At 42.9% G+C, this 17,863-nt stretch overlaps 1 protein-coding gene across 6 annotated transcripts in view; it reads left to right on the forward strand.

Annotated features, from left to right (window-relative positions):
• Window positions 1–17,863, forward strand: part of NKTR (natural killer cell triggering receptor) — an 84,051-nt gene that overhangs the window by 7,959 nt on the left and 58,229 nt on the right. For all 6 annotated transcript variants that reach the window (XM_075922887.1, XM_075922884.1, XM_006120599.4 and 3 more), the window contains one exon: window positions 17,558–17,632. In XM_075922887.1, coding sequence (XP_075779002.1) covers window positions 17,558–17,632 — 75 coding nt within the window. The remainder of the gene's footprint in view (window positions 1–17,557; window positions 17,633–17,863) is intronic.

Consider the following 17,863-nt stretch of genomic DNA (forward strand, 5'->3'; position numbering starts at 1 on the left):
ACTGATGAGGTGATTGGGGATGTGATGGAGCTTTATTTGTTAAAGTTCTTAAAGTTACTTATCACTGTTAAAGGTAAGTGCCATTAGTAGATTGTCTAAGAGGTCCTTTCCATATGTAGCTCGTCCTTACTTTTGAGAATCTATATGGTCTACCAGTTGTGGAAGATCTGAGTACTAGTCCCAGTTTATGCAAAGGGAGTTTCTTCACTGTCATTCTCAATTTCCTGATCTATAAAGCGGTAGTATTTTATGTATCTACCTCACTTTTATGACGATTAATGTTTGTAAAGCACTTGGAATTTTTAAAGTGCTGTTTAAATATTGTGATACTATTATTCACCATCCCAACGCACATCCAAAAATAAACATTTTAAAGGGCAACAGCTCCTTTTATTTTCATTTTCTCTCTCTCCCCATTTCCATGAAAGCCTTTAAATTTAGAAATATCACTAGAATAAGAGTTCTCTTTTTATACTTCTAAATATCTGCCATCTTCACGTGCATATTGAACCCATTTGGTTTGCTTTCACTCTTCCCTAAAACCTTCAGGAACAAAGGTGTAATTCTTTTCAATAGCTTGTTACAAGAATAAACTTACTGCAACGTAACTCAGAGCTGTATTATAAGTTCACACTAATGTACATTTTCTACATTCAGTTTCTGAACAGAATTTTAAAATCCCAGAACTTTTGTTGTCATACAAAAGTCACAGTTGTCCTTAACTTTAAATCCACTCTTGTCATAGGATGGAAGCAGTTAAAAAAAATCAGATTCAGAAATTGATGGTGGGAGGCAGGTTACAATTCTGCATTATTGCGTTCCAGTTTAAATGTGTTAGTTAAATGGATTTGCAATAGAAGGAAACACAATGCAATTTCCACCCAAAAACTTTGCTCATGGATTCTTGATTTTCTTCCCTCTTCATTTCTCTTTTCCTGGGATTTTAGTTTGAACCTCATTCTATTCTAATCACCCCTACCTTATTAAGCCTTCTTTTTCCAACTCCACTTGTTTCTTGTTTGCTTTCTGGCCACTTCCTCAGTGAAGTGTTTACATTCACAAGAGGCCTTCAGTGGCTGACAAGATAAGGGAGGCCTAAACTGCTGCCCCTCTCTTAGTGTACGAAATAACTAGTGTTATTTCAAAATAACTTAACTGCCTGCTGTGTAGACACAGACTATTTCAAAATAATGTCAAAATATTGTCAAGCTGGAGGACTTCTTACTCCAACTTCTGTAACCCTCATTGTATGAGGAGTAAGGGAAGTTGGAGGAAGAGTGCTCTATTTTGAAATAAGTGCTGTGTAGACACTCCCAATTTTGAAATATGCTATTTCAAAATAAGCTACCCAATTAATTTAGCTCAATTTGCATAGCGTATTTCAAGTTAAGACCTGCTGTGTTGATGCACCCTTAAAGATTACCTAATATTGGTGGTGCAAATGGAGAAAGGTTGGATATGAATCCATTTTCTTTCAATTCAGATGTTATTTGCTGTACTGAAGAGAAATGGGGCTTGAACTAGGGATGTTAAATATCAGTTAATTGAATAGTCAACTAACCTCATGAATTCTTATTGGTTAGTCAACTATTCTGTAGTTCCCGGGGGACTGGTCCAGCAGCCAGTGTGCACCAGCTTCACTCCCGAGGAACCCCCTGCCACTCTGCGCTGCTGCCTCTGATACAGATGCAACAGTGCGGGGTGCTAGGAAGGATCTGGTCCACGAGAGAAGCCAGTTTAAAAACCAGTTCTCTCGTGCACCGGTTGCCTGTCACCTTGTGCTACTGCTTTTGATAGTGTGGCAGCAGTCCCTGTCTAGTGGGGATCTGAGCTCCTGGATCCAGTGTGAGCCAGAACTGAGCCAGGCTGCCTACCCACCTACCTCCTAATACACTTTAAATGCAAAGCCACAGCAAGGGTAGGTCCCAGACTCGTCACAAGCCAGGACTGAGCCGGCCTGCTGGCCAGCCTGCTAAAAAATTTATGGAGAGAGATGTGTGTAGTTTATAGCATTAACCTATAAGCTTTTGCTTATTGGTTAATTGGTTTATTGACTACACTATTACACCCCTAGCTTTAACCTCTTTGAGTGGTATGACATAATTTGTTCCATCTTTAAAGTGAAATAATCTTCACAACTGCACAATAAATGTAATACTCGGCTGTACTTATTGCAATTGGGTAATGTCTCCGTATGCAAATGAAGGCCATGCTGACTTAGCATACTGAGCTAACATTAAGATCAGGGATGATGTATAATGTGATTAAGCAGCAAGGTATATTGGTACATAATTGTCCTTTCTGAATATATCACTTAATTGTAGTTCAGAATCTTAACTTTCTTTTAAAATGAAAGTCTACACTGACAGATGTAAAGCGCTGGCACTTACAGCACTGCTCACAGAGCACAGCAGTGAAACCACTATTGTGTGTTCATACTGTCAGTTGCCAGGGTTGATGGGGAGTATGGCACAGATCTTGCTTTGCGTAAGAGCTATGACATGAGATTCACAGAGGTGCTTACCACAATGGAACTCACTTTTGGGCTTGGGAAACAAGCACTGAGTGATGGGATCACCTTGTCATGCAAGTCCAGGAGCAGTGGCTGCAGAACTTTTGAATGAGGAAAGTCACTTTCATGGAACCCCCCTCCCCCCCAACCTGTGGCAGAAGGACATGAGAATGAGAGCTGCGCTGCTGGAGGAAAATTGTGTGGCAATTGCACTGTGGAAGCTAAGGATGTTAAGGACTAGTAGATTCCCTCCCCCATCTGCCTCTATCAGATAGAGGCAGCAAAGGGGGTGGGGAAGAAAGAGTACTTCAAAGTACTGCACTGCACAGCTGAGTCGGGGATCAGCTGTGTGGCGCTGCTGCTTTGAAACCCCAAGGCGGCGTTTCAAAGGGGCAGCGCCATAGAGACCGGGGTCAGCTGAGGACTCCCTAGCTGACCCCGGGTTCCATGCAGCATTTCCCCAGTACCCAGGGTCAGCAGGAACCTGCAAGTGGGGACTTTCTTCCCAGACCAGAAAATCACTGTTGTGGAAGTCAAAATGCCCAGTGTGATCCTGGGAGATCCTGCCTACCCCTTAATGCTATCGCTCATTAAGCCATACATTGGGAGCCTTGACAGTAACAAAGAGTGGTTCAGTAACAGGTGGAGTGGGTGCAGAATGACAGTGGAGTGTGCTTTTGGTGGTGTTTGTATGGGAAGCTGGATCTCGCCATCTTTGAGCTTTTAGCTTCATGCTGTGTACCTTCCATAATATTTGTGAAGGGCAGGGTGAAAGTTTTGCTTGAGGCTGGACCACTTAGGCACAGTGCCTAGAGGCTGAGTTTGAATAGCCTGAGATCATGCTATTAGAGAAGCACAGAATGGGGCCATAAGTATCAGGGATGTCTTGAGGCAGAAAGTCAGTAATATTTGTTGCCATGCATGGGAGTGCAGTGGCTGTGTTACTAAGGTGTTATTGTGATTGGTCCATACAATGCAATTATTGATAAAGTGACCATTGCTTTGCTTTCTTTTCTTGCTTTCATGCAGTAAAATAGAGATTGCTTTGAAACACAAGAATTTCATTTATTAAAAACAACACAAGTAGAACACACGTGCAGCATGACATACCTGCATTTTCTGCAGGGGGAGGAGGTAAGGTCCCAAGATGTTTACAGATTTGTATATATATCCAGGTTGCATATGCAGCCCTGCTATCTCATGTGCTCTGCAATGGGGCTTGCAGTTCATCAAAGCTAAACTGCACAGGGATAAAGGTTAAATGAATTGGGTGCCTGCGGGAGTCTGCAGGATGGAAGGTGACAGGGAGAAGGTGTGGAGTGCGGTGGGTTTTAGCTGGAGACAAGGTGGTGGCCAAATTGTGTTGATGATAACAGGAGGATCTATGGAAAACAGTTTTGGGACACCAGCTGCAGAGGTGGAGAGGCAGTCACCCAGCTGCTCTGTCTGAAGTATTAGCAGTGCCCGGAGTGTGTTTGCTTGGTGTTCTATAATGTTTGAGAGTTGCTCCATATTCTCTTTCCTGTCACTGTCTCCCTTCACTACTTCAATTCTTTCTTTTTAGCTGCAGCCTGAATCATAACATCACACAGAAAGTTCTCTTGACTTTTATGAAGCCACTTTCTTGTTCTGCCTGTGATTGTAAGGCAGGCTGTCATCCTAAAGTAAATCTGTGAAGATAAACTGCAACAATGTTACAGAGGGACCATTGTTAACACTAAACAGAGCTCCCACAACCCATTTTAAACACAGGCACTGTTCATATACCTGTCACTGACTTGCATCCCAGGGTGAATGTACATAAGACATGAGATCCCAAAAATGGTGAGTTAACCATCGGAGCAGGGGAATTCTTTGGTGCAAAGCCATACTCTGGGCACATGTGACTGGGGAAAGCACTGCCTGGGGCTCTATCATTATTAATGGCCATACATTTTCCACATTCTGTGTTTATCCTGGAAGACATTTCGCTACGTAGGGTGAGCAGGGAAGCAAGGGAGGGTTTTTTTAAGCAACTGTGGATTCTGTCTGGGCCCGTATGTGTCTTACTTTTATGTAGCAATCCCTCCTCCCCCACATACACACACTTAGAGCACAGTAGCAAGGGAATGTTACCCTTAATGGGACAGTGAACATAGCTGCCCTGCCAAGAAACCTGCAAGGGTGGATTGCCCAGCAGCAGCATGACACTTTTGATGAGGTCTGTGAGGACAGTTACTGTGAAGTGAGAGATTCCATCAACATCCTGTTCAGCAACCAAGTAGCCTTGTGTCAATAGCAGCATTACAGAGTCCCAAGCCTGCTTTCTGCCACCCGCCCACTCCCAGCAACTCTGTTCAGTGCTTTCAGAAATCAAAGCCACTTACCAGGCATCTGCTCTTTGTGCTTCTCGACCTCCAAACTCCAAGTATCTCATCCAACTTTTTTGTAGAACCAGCAGGTCATGACGGCAGCACCAGAGCGATGGTTTTCTTCCCACGCCTTGTGGTATGTGTTCTTTGATCCTGCAGTGCAATGTGTCCCACTCATAGCCCCTTTTGGTCATGCATCTTGATATCTGCCTGTAGATACCATAATTCCTACAGCTGGAGTGCAGATGGGTGTGGACAATCCACTCTCCCCAAACACTGATGAGGTCCAACATGTCCACATGGCTCCAAATGGAGGATCGCCTGGTGAGTGGAGCAGACCTGGTCACCTGAAAAGATGCTATGAAAGTATACTACATGTCACTGAGCAAACAGAAAGGGGATTTTCAAATAAATTAATGGAGATTGCCTATCTCCCAGAACTGGAAGGGACCTTGAAAGGTCATTGAGTCCAATCCCCTGCCTTCCCAGCAGGACCAAGTACCATCCCTGACAATTTTGCCCCAAATCCCTAAATGGTCTCCTTGAGGATTGAACTCACAACCCTGGGTTTAGCAGGCCAATGCTCAAACTACTGAGCTATCCTTTCCCCCTCAAAATTCCCAAGGAATGGTAAGGTTGGATAGGAGGGTTAGTCATTTGAGAGCAGGGCAGTATAGTTCAACAGATGACCAGAGAAGTGAGAACAAGCATTGTGGGACACACATCAGAGGTCAGTCACAACTCAGCAATACTCCGTGCTGGCACCCCAGCACTGTAGCCACTGTGCAGCGAAGATCCCAACATTGCAATATCAGTACTGTGATTGTTACGGGATCTTGTTTGAAATTAGATCAATATTGCATTTATTTGAATACTCACATCACCCTTTGAAATCTAATATCCATCTATTTTCCTCTTTTCATGATATTCAAAATATGAATTAAATATAAACTATACAATGATGTCTTCCTAAATCTGTAGGTGGCTAGAAACAATGGCTCTGAGAGATGTGTACTGCCCTGTTCATATCAGAGAGATTCAGTAATCTGATGACTCTTGAAACATCAAAATTACCTATTTAGCTGTGGATGACTTTGGCAAAAACAGTTACTTTGCTTATTCATCATTATTGGATCTAGCAGGGATGTTGGGACACGGTGGACTGATATCTAATTATCATCAAAAGTTGCTGTGGTGGTGAGCAAGACATCACTCCCTACTCACAAATATGCACAGAAATTTTAAAGTGATCTTTCTGTCACAAAAACAGGGAAGATAAGATGAGAAGCATCCTTTCAGTTTTGGTTGCCTCCTGGGTACTAAAACCAATAATAATAACACATATGCTTTCTTGGGTGCCCAAAGCCTCAATCCGTCCTCACATCCAAAACCTTAAGCTTTCCCCTGACATATATTACAAGTCAGTAGTATTGACAGGATATTGGCAGTAATTGAAGAAATGGGAGTAATATAAAACAAAAATTGAGTTTAAAATAAAAATAAAGAATACTGTATTGATTGGTCAGGAAGGCAGTGCGGTGGGGAGAGAGTTTGCGTGGAGTTCTTTGCCACAGAGTTTGGTCTTTATGATATACTACTGTATATGAGGGTGGAGGTCCCTATACAAATAGGTACCTCCTATTTTTTTTTTAGCTACAGGATCTTGAAATGAAATCTTTTAATCCATGTATTTGTCTTGTGCTGTGGGTGGCCTTTATTAGCATCATTTGGAGGTTAGTATTTTTCAGTGCATCCTGAAATTTTATCAGAGGGGTAGCCATGTTAGTCTGAATCTGCATAAACAACGAGAAGTCCTGTGGCACCTTATAGACTAACAGATTTATTGGAGCATAAGCATTCATGGGAAAAGACCCACTTCGTCAGAGGCATCCTGAAATTTGTTCCTGAAATTTGAGTTACTCAGAATAAGTTTTCTCTGATATTTTCTTTATTTTTGTTTGGCATGTTTTTTCTGCACTTATTGCAAAATAAATTGTAAATATAAGCATGTTTGAGAACTTTGCATTTGACAGCAATGCAGACAGCTATTAATAGTGTAGTATATTTGTTCTTGATATGCTTTTTACTTTTTTGCAAATGTCTTGGAAAAATACACTTTTTAAATAATGCAAAATATGTATTTATAGGGCCAGATTAGTTGTTGTACCTATTTTCCTGAATAGTCCAACACATGCATAGTTGAATAACTCCATTTGACATAGAATAATAATAGATATTATTATTATTAGACCATGTTAGTCTGGTCTAGCTGAAACAAAAAACAGGACTATGTAGCACTTTAAAGGCTAACAAGATGGTTTATTAGGTGATGAGCTTTCATGGGCCAGCCCCACTTCCTCAGATCAAATTGTGGAAGAAAATCGGCACAACCATATACACCAAAGGATACAATCAAAAAAATGAACACATATGAAAAGGACAAATCAAATTTCAGAACAGAAGGGGGATGCTACATAGTCCTGTTTTTTGTTCCATTTGACATGGTATTTAGATTGTGTTTTTAAACATATCAAAGGAATATAAAGCGCTTGATAGGAGTGTGTGGGGGTTTTCTCTTTATATGCTCACTCACACAAGTTTTAATAACTTACATGGCAGTGCTGAACAATGTTTCCCCTGATTTATTTTCCCCCGAGAAGCTGAATAAGCCCAGACTTAATACTTATGGCCATAATCCCTTCATCCTCCAGAAAACATACTGTAGTTGCTATTATTTGCTCTGTCTCGCTCCTGCTCTCTCCCTTAAAATCTAGTGAACTTTCCTTATTAATGATCTTTTCTCTCAATCTCTCTCTCATGTGTTTTCATTCATTTCCTCATTGTAGAATTGTATGAAAGAGATGGAATAGGGAGGTCTCCTTTGTGGGTTGATTTGATAAATTTTTGGGACAAGCACAGTATCTTTCACTGTTTTATATGTGGAGCCAGGCTCACTGTTAGTGCTTCATGAAAGACCATAGAGATTTGAGATGAAGCATAAAAGCAAATTGTGGTTAGGAACATAGCAGCTGAAGGCAACAAATTAAACAGAGTTTTAAGCAAAAGCTAGAGATAGAATAAGATTGATTACTGTAGTCTCTCATCTAATTTATTCTGTTTATTCTGAAAAAGAGTAATTTCTGATGGCCTTAGTTGCCTTCAGGTAAAACACAAACACATTTATATTTGTGGGCAGCACAAAAGAGGGAAGCATTTATTGGCGATGGGGTTAGTGCAGAAAGCTGTGGAAGGAAGATGTTTTTGTGGTGCCTTAGGTTGCTTCAGAGAATGCAGGTTAAGAAAGAAGAAAAGAATAACTATTGAAGTGTTGCTTTTCCCTCAAATGCCTGATTAGATGGAGATGGAGCAATTTTTTAAACAAATAATGATTTGAAGCTATTCTATTCTCTTAATAGAATAACTTATTGTGTAAAAGGAAAAGTAGCCATTCTTTCACTTATTGCAATTACATTTTTTGTTTTGGTTAACCTTTTATTCCCATGAATCTCAAACTGAGGGATATGTTCTAATCATGCCTATGTCTTTTATTAAAATATTTAAACTTAGCTTCAGATCGTGTGTGGTCTCAGGCTTCTGGCAGGCTGCCATTACGACACTCTTAGTGCAACAAAGGTTATACCACTATCTTGACATTAGGAGCCTATACTTTATTATGAGCCTCTTTATGAATGGTAGGAGGAGTATGCTGTAATATTCCTTATGCAGGTTTAAACCTCTTTAGTATGGCACCCTTGGGACCTGAGTGAGGCTGAACCAGAAAATTTGCTGAACCACAGCAGGTCAATATTGTCTAGCAGCATTTGTAACACTTTCACTGTTTACTGGGTTCTTAGAAGACATTTAAGGATCAATTAGAGCTAAATACCAGCACAGAACACTGAGAGCCTGGACTGGTCGCTATAAATAAACTTTATGGGACCACGGGAAACTTGGCCACTCCCATGGTAAGTGGACATCTGGCTAACTAAAATCATGCCGGACCACATACGTTGCTGGACTAGAGAGGTTCAATTTGTACACTGTTTGTCTCAAGAAGATTTTGAAAGGTGGGTAACAGGGAGATTTGCAGCTCGGATTGGATGAGAGAGTTCACTATGAAGAATTTAACCAATAAGCAATTGCTTATTAGTTAACAATCCCAGTTATCGTCAACAATTCCTTCCCCCTGTGTGTTCTGCATTTAAAACTCTGACAGGCAGGTTGGCTCAGTCACAGCTTGCCGGTCCAAGTTTTCAATGAAGAGCATGCAGGGAAGCCGCCTGCCACCCTTTGCTGCTGTCTCTGATACGGAGTTGGTAGCACATGGCGGCACGCGGGAGCCACTCTGTGCAGGGAGCCCACCAGCTGTGCCTGTCCACAGGGGGCCCAAGCTCCCTGTGGACGGAGGACACCCTCCCACGGACAGGGGCTGCTGCTATCCTGCACTGTTGCCTCTGATACAGGCGGGCTTTCTGGTCTGGTCTTGATAGAGATACAAGAGATACAGAGATGGTAGGCAGGAGCTGGTCTGTGTGAGGAGCTGGTCGTTAAACTGGCTCCCTGCAGAGACCAACTCCTGTCTGCCACCCCATGACGCTGTCTCTGATACAGAGGAAGTAGCATGGTGTAGCAAGAGCTTCCCGGGAGTGAAGCTGGGAGTACACTGGCTTCCTGCCCTGCCCCCGAGGGCATTGACTAACTGTAACTGGTACGAAATGTAGTGGTTACACGATTATTGAAATAACTACTTTCTAACATCCCTTGTCCATAGTAAATCTTTCAGTATCCAGAATTTGCTATTCAAGTTGTATGGTTAGTCATCAAGTCATGTGATATGTTTTCTGTTCTCCAGTTGTATGATCTAATCTTTATAACAGGAAGATAAATTAGAGAAATTGTCAGGGTGTCAATTCAGTCAGAAGTAAGGAGGGAGCACTTGAGAGAGAGAGAAGATAGACAGGCTTAGGAAAATTGAAGACACTATATATTTTTTTTTTCTTTCCTACTGTGTGAGAGAGAGCACCTTTATATGTGGCTGTGGACTCTAGGTTTAAAAATGGGTTCCTTCATGTCCCAGGGAGAGAGAAAGATAAAAGTTAAGTTTATTAGCTGTTGAAAAGATTTCACATTCAATTTTTGCTTGTTAGATTAATACCAATAATTGTGTATTTATGCTTTATCAGTAAAGGTTGCTGTCAGATGCTTGTGTGGCTTACTTTTTTCTCTGTGTTGGTGAGGGTTTGGGTTTTTTTACATTGACAGATGATAAAACCTGTGCAACTTGTATGATTTCTTAGCAAACAGATAAGTGCTCAGGATTCTTCTCCCTGATGGATCCCTAGATTGTGCATTATGAGGTTTTGCATAATCAGAGTAAGGTAGATACAGCCTCTCTCCGAGTTACAAACCAAACACTTGGCCGTAACTCGATCCGTTTGTAACTCGGACCCCATTGAGTTACACGTAAGCGCGGGTCACGTTCGTAATTCGGGGACCGCCTTTATGACCGCTCCATGGGAGCTTTGAACGTAAGTGTGAACAGTCATAACTCGACCTTTCGCAACTCGAGGAGCGGCTGTATCTAGATTAAGCAGTGTGCGTAGTTGTATGACTGATGTGTAGGAGAGCTTTTTTAATTGTCACTGTACGTTGTGTTAGCTAGGGACGTAAAAAACAGTTAAAGTAAATGTGTAACTGTTAAAAACCCTAGTGGTTATATAGATTGCGGGCTCTGCATTATAAGGACAGACTCGGCAACAAGAGATGGTGCCTGCTGGGGGCCAGCTTACACGTACTGGTGAGAGAGAGACGGTTCTCTGAAGGAGTGTGTTTTGCCCACAAAAGCTCTACATGTTTTGTTAGTCTTTAAGGTGCTACTAGGCTGTTTGTTGTTTTTTAAATTTTTCCTATTACAGACTAACTCATCTATACCTCTGAAGCTTTTTAACCATTAAATGTTATATATAATACAACTTTTACAGTGTTCTTAACTAAGCACAAATAGTTTAACTAAATTGTAATAAAAATTGCTAGATATATTCCAGCTAGGGATGCTAATGGGTAATCCAGGGAGCAGCCCGCCACAGGCAGAGGGCCACTCTAACCCCACTGGGCATCCATGTGGGGCTGCTGACTCCTAGCCAGAAGCAGCAGCCTCTTTCATCCTTGCACAGAGCTGTTGCTTCTGCCTGCCCCCATTTAATCAGTTAACTGGTTAAACTTACTGTTTAACCAGTTAACGAATTAAACAGGATGTTACATCCCTAATTCTAGCTATGATTAATACTAAAAATAAATACTTAATCAGGTACAGGAGTAGCTTCTGGTCCTGCCATGGAAACTTTAACAGACTTTTCAGACTCCCCCTTACCCTCCATATGTTTGAAGTATGAGCGCCATCCTTTTTTCTTTTTTTCTTGCTTCGTCTCTTTAACTGCTGATGGAAGAGGGGAGGGAGGTGGGGCATTCCAGTCTATCCTGGATGAATCTTTGTGCTCACTTTAGGGCAGAAAATCTCCTAATTTTCCAAACTGTTATTTGGAAAACAGTCCAACAATTACACGTACTTTTAGAGAATCAGAATTAAAATGTCATGATTTTCTTAGATAATAATAGAATTTACCTGAAAATATTCATAGATGTCAATGTATAGAATAATTTCAATCTAAATTTCAAGAGACTTTTTTCATGTCAGGACAGTAGAACTAATTCTGTAGTAGCTTCTCGGCAAACTTGGAGCAGTCCAGTCTTTTTCTGCTATTACTGTCAGTGTTGAAGTATTAGTTTTATACCACTAGAGGGTACTCGTAGGTTATCAAAAAGATCTGTATAACATTTAACAATGATTTGGGTTTTGTGGTTCTTATTTAACAGGCTATAAGTGGGGTCCCTGCCAGTTTCGCAGTTGGGAAAAACTCATGAAATAAGCCTTTCCCCATGAAATCTGATGTCTCTTTATTCCTAGGAGCACTCTGTCAAAGGGGACTTCATATTTCTGACTGGGCAGGGAAAGGACAGGGCCTGTTCCTCCCCTGCAGATTGCTCTGGCAGTGGGAGGGTGGACCAGACCAGACCCACCTCTACCTCTTGGAATCTCCTGCAACTGCAGGAAGCTCTGTGGTTGCAGCCTACAGAGTCCAGCTCTGAAGGCAGCACAGAAGTGAGGGAGGCAATTAGGGATGTAAAATCCCGGTTAATCAGTTAACCGGTTAAACGTTTGGTTGACCTAAGGTTTAACTGGTTAACTGACTAAAGCAGGATCCATGCTGGGATCTCCTACAGACTGGCTGGAGCAGCCCCCAGCCCTCAGGGATCCTGCTCCCAGCTCCCGCCGGAGCAGCTCCTGCCTGCAGGGCTTCCAGGCTCCCCATGGACAGAGGCTGCTCTGGGGGAGCAGGCCCTGCTTGTGTGGTGTCTGGGCTGCCTGTGGGGACAGAGGCTGCTCTGGATGCTGGAGCAGCCCCTGCCTGTCGGGCACCTGGGACCACCATAGACAGAGGCTGCTCCAGATGAGAGCACCCCCAGTCTGTGGCAGGCCCCCTGCGGGGCTGGAGCTGCCCCTGGCAGGCAGGGAACTACTCCAGCTCCCAACGGTCACTGATTAGCCAAAACCAGTAAGCATCACCGGGTAGAGTGGTCTTACCATTTAACCTGTTAATTTTTCACATCCCTCATGGCTGTCCCATTATCCTCCTACAACAGGTTTGTGAACCCTCCCATTTCCTTTTGAGTCGAGACCCCACAATTACAACACTGTGAAATTTCAGGTTTAAAGAGCAGAAAATGTGACATGTATCTGTTTCAAATCTTGTGGCCATGAATTTGACCATAATGGACTGTGAATTTAGTAGGATCCTAGCTATAAGTCTCTCAAGCAAATTCTGTTTTGCAAATTGTCCATTTCACTATATTGTTCATAAACAATGATTGTAGCTCTTTGGTTTACAGAATGCAGTTTCAGGTTACTTGGAATAACCAAAACAATATGAAAACTTTTTAAAAACTGTTTCTGTGCTTTTGAACATAATAATGTGTGCCTAGGTAAAGTCCTATTTTGAGGCACCATAAGTTACTACTCCTCAGCACTAATTTTAAGAATGCATGTGACTGGCCTGTGTGTCAATGCAGGGAGATGGAATAGATCAGTGTTTCTCAGCATTTTTGGTATCAGAGACCAATTTGCTGCCCTCCTAAACTGTGGCTAAGTCTATACTGCCACTTCATAGTGCTGTACCTTTCTGGCTCAGGGAGTGAACCTCCCTTCCCACCTCCCTCCTCCTAGCACTGCAAGTTATAGAGCTGTAAGCCAGTGTAAACCAGGCTACAGCACCGGGAGCCATGCTCCTAGCGCTGTTAGTTACTCCCCTCGTGGAATTGGTTTACGTAGAGTACTGGGAGATCTCTCTCCCAGTGTTCACACCGTTGCCGCATTTTCAGTTTAATGTGCTGCCACGGCTGCACTTGAAAATTTTAAGTGTAGACAAAGTCACAGTTAGGGAAATCTCAGGGACTGGGAAGGTGTCTGCCATGGACTAGCACCCTCTACAGACCAGTTGTTGAGAAACACTGAACTAGATGATCTCTTGAGGTTTCTTTCAGCCCTACATTTCTATGTTTCTATGATTCTTCCATTATTGTTAATGGGAATTGCACTGCTGTCTTTGCATAAAGAGAAAAGCTATCTCAAAGCAGCTAGACAGGTGGTGCACTCAGTTTTTTGGGATATTATAATTTACATCTGTATAACAGGTAGGGATGTCATCGTGTAGACAACTTCACAATTAACCGATAAGCCTAGGCTTATCGGTTAATTTATGTTGACTGCACACATTTCCCCTTTCCCCCGCTGCTGGCCCTGCCTCTGGGGACTACCAAATAGTCATGTAACTGCTAAGATTTCATGCGGTTACGTGACTTGTTCAATTACACGATAGCTAACATCCCTAATAACAGGTCATGCAATTGGGCCCTGATCTAGTTGAGGCCTCTAGGTGTGTTGCGGGGTTGATAAGTATAGTATAGAATAGTACTTTACAAAACTGCAGTTGGGCTAACGTGGTGTGACTCAACACTTAAGGTCTTATTACAACCAGGCCCTATCAGAAGGAGGGCCAGGAGGGCCATTTGGCACAGGCCTCTGGAGATAAGGGGCCTTAAATTTTGATATTTTTCTTCCAAGTTGTTTCCATTTAATATACACTTTGCAGTTATAGTATCAGAAGGGTAGTCGTGTTAGTCTGAATCTGCAAAAGCAGCGAGGAGTCCTGTGGCACCTTATAGACTAACCGAAGTGTTGGAGCATAAGCTTTCGTGGGCAAAGACCCACTTCATCAGATGCATGTAGTGGAAATTTCCAGAGCCAGGTATAAATATGCAGGCCAGAATCAGGCTAGAGATGACGAGATGGATCCAATCAGGGAGAATGAGGCCCACTTCTAGTAGCTGATCTGGAGGACACATTCCACCAACTTTAAATCAGACTGCAAGCCAAAAGAACTGCTTCAATAAATATTTGATCTTGGTCTGTTGATTGTATTTCTTAAGCACAATTGCATTACATATTTTTGTCAGTCTCCCTGCATCAATGGCTTCAGGTGAATGCATATTCAATGTGTTAAATAAAGAACTATCATTGTTCTACAATGAGAGAAGAGCATTGAATGGTCTCACAATGCTTAACATTAACAGTGATGATGCATGTAAATTAGATTTTGCACAAAACAAAGCCAGAAAAGCATTCCTAAAATGAAGAGTTTTACTTGCAGTGGAAACTCACAAAGTTACTTTTTTAATATACATGCTATTCGTATAATAACTTAATTGTTGTTAAATAAATGTCTTAAGTGTTCATTTTCATATATTCTTTTGGTTTTAATATGACGCTGTGGGTGAGAAGTCGGGGTTCTGGGGCTAGGGCCTCTGTCATTCTCTGAGAGGGCCCGATCACAGCCCCGGTTACTGAGATAGCATAGCCTGAAAACTGGAGTCAATAGCATAGCCCACTTTACCAGAGTAGTGTTACCTAATGCCAATAGTATATTGATCTTTATCACGGCAACATGGCCTAGTGGCCAGAGTCAATAGCAAGGTGTGTGGGGTAGAGATGTAATAGTGTACTTGATTAACCGATAAGCAAAAACATATAGGTTAATGCTATAGACTCCATGCATTTCCCTCCTCTCCTTCCTCCCACCAGTAAATTTTTTAGCAGGCTGGCCAGCAGCTCTGCTCAGTCCCGTCTTGTGCCAGGTCTGGGGCCTACCCCCACTGGGAACTGCATTTAAAGTGTATTAGAAGCTGGGCGGGCAGGCAGCCTGGCTCAGTTCCGGCTCATGCTGGATCTGGAAGCTCAGACCACACTAGACAGGGTTTCCTTGCAACAAACCTCGGTGCCAACTCTGCCCACATATATACACCAGCAACACCATCACAGGACCTAACCAGATCAGCCATACTGTCACTGGTACATTCTCCTGCACATCCACTAACGTAATATATGCCATCATGTGCTAACAATGCCCCACTGCTATATACATCGGCCAAACTGGACAGTCCCTACGTAAAAGAATCAATGGACACAAATCAGATATCAGGAATGTCAACGTACAAAAACCTGTAGGGGAACACTTCAATCTTCCTGGACACACAATTGCAGATCTCAAGGTAGCCATCCTGCAGCAAAAAAACTTCAGGACCAGACTTCAAAGAGAAACTGCTGAGCTACAGTTCATCTTCAAGTTTGACACAATCAACTCTGGATTAAATAAAGACTGTGAATGGCTTGCTAACTACAAAAGCAGCTTCTGCTCTCTTGGAATTCACACCTCCAGATCAGCTACTAGAAGTGGGCCTCATCCTCCTTGATTGGATCACCTCGTCATCTCCAGCCTGAGTCAGGCCTGCATATTTATACCTGCCTCTGGAAATTTCAACTACATGCATCTGACAAAGTGGGTCTTTGCCCACGAAAGCTTATGCTCCTACACTTCAGTTAGTCTATAAGGTGCCACAGGACTCCTCGCCGTTTTTGCAGATTCAAACTAACACGGCTACCCCTCTGATTCTAGTATTCTGTGATTCTGTGAAAGGGATTGAGGTACAGGGGTTTGGGTTGTGACCTTGGGAAGGCGATTGGGGTGCAGGATCTGAGAGAGTTTTGGAGGGGAGGGGAGTTTAGATTACATGAGGTAGGGGGCCAGGAGTGGGGGAGGAGGGGGAAGAGTGTTGCGGGGAGGAACTTAGGTTCCAGAGGGCAGGCTCTGACTGGAAGACTTTACCTATGTAACTCCCAGCCAGCAACCCAACACGTTTATTGGGCAGCCTCCCTGAGTGCCCCACCCCTTCACAGGCTGCAGGGGCCATGTGCATTTGTGAATAAGAGCCAGAGGGGAGGTGGGAGTGGTGCTTCGCATACAGCCTGTTCTTCAAACAGGCAGCTCCCATTGGCCAGAACCTGGCCAATGGGATTGTGCTAGGGGCAGGGACATCACATGAAGCCTCTCCTCCTTCTCCCAGGCTCACAGCTGTGAAAGGGAAATGGCCCAGCAGCTGTTTTTCTGAGTGTTGTGTGGGAGGGGCTGGGCAAGAAGGGAGTCTGCCTGAGGCTCCCCACTGTTTCTGTGATAAGGATGTTAAGAATCGTGTAATTGACTAATCAAATAGTAACTGTGTAATTACTAATCATGTAATTGACCATTCGATTAGTTGATAGGGCGGTGCTACCCCTTTGAAATGCTGCCCTGGTATTTCAAAGCAGCTGAGCCACACGGAGCCCGGGGTCAGCTGGGGAGTCTCTGCTGACTTGATGCCAGGCTCCCCACGGCATTCAAAGAAGCAGCGCCACACGGAGCAACTGACCCTGGGCTCCATGCGGTGCTGCCGCTTTGAAGTACCCCCGTCGTCTTCCCCCTTCATCTTGCTGCCTCTGTCTGATAGAGGCAGCAAGGTGGCAGGGGCGGGGAGGGAAGTGACTTGTCAATTATCCTGTTGACTATCCAATAAGCATTTGCTTATCAGATAGTCGAATACAGGCAGTCCCCGGGTTACATGGATCCGACTTACATCGGATCCCTACTTACAAACGGGGTGAGGCAACCCCGCACTAGCTGCTTTCCCCCCAGCAGACCAGGAAGACGCGAAGCTAGCGCCCCCCCAGCAGACTAGGGAGACGCGGAGCAGCTTTTCTCAGCAAACACCTCAGCTTGAGAATAAAGGACTGAGGGAAGTGAGGTGTGGGAGAATAAAACTGAGCTCTGGATAAATGTTTGGCTAGAGTTTCCCCTACAATAAGTACCAGTTCCGACTTACATACAAATTCAACTTAAGAACAAACCTACAGTCCCTATCTTGTACGTAACCCGGGGACTGCCTGTAGTCCTTACCATCTCTAGTCCGCGGGCTGGATATGGTGGCTTAGTGGACTCTATTTTGCCCAGTCCTGGTCTAAATATTAAGATATTTGAATTTTTCATACGATATGGTGATGTTATTTAATTTTAATTTCAGATAAACTGTTACACTATCGCTTTCCAGCCAGTTAGTATAATAATACAATTTTCAGAACTTGCTCAGTTCTCAATGTACTTTTTAAAATATACTTTCATTGAATTGGTAAATAAAAATGCCTACTTGTTTAGTCCAACAAAATATTGGCAAACTGAAAATTCTGAACCACATATTTTCATTTTTCTTTTAGTTGGTCGAATTATGTTTCAACTGTTCTCAGATGTATGTCCAAAGACTTGCAAAAACTTCCTTTGCTTATGTTCAGGTAAGTAATTTCCCCCCATTTATTATCAATAATGTATTGTTACTTATCATAGTTGTTTCTTAGTATTAACTAGAGCACCTGTAATTGGTTTGTTACTGGTTAATGTGCAGAATACTATGAACAAAGAACATAATTTCAGCCTCAAAAATTGTAAGACTTCACAGATAAATACAAAGAACAGACCGTGATGAGTAGATGTTATCACTGGTAGGTTTTGTGGAACAAGTGTGT

The sequence above is a fragment of the Pelodiscus sinensis genome, chromosome 2 (genome assembly GCF_049634645.1).
Source record: "Pelodiscus sinensis isolate JC-2024 chromosome 2, ASM4963464v1, whole genome shotgun sequence".
Classification (NCBI taxonomy): Eukaryota; Metazoa; Chordata; order Testudines; family Trionychidae; genus Pelodiscus; species Pelodiscus sinensis.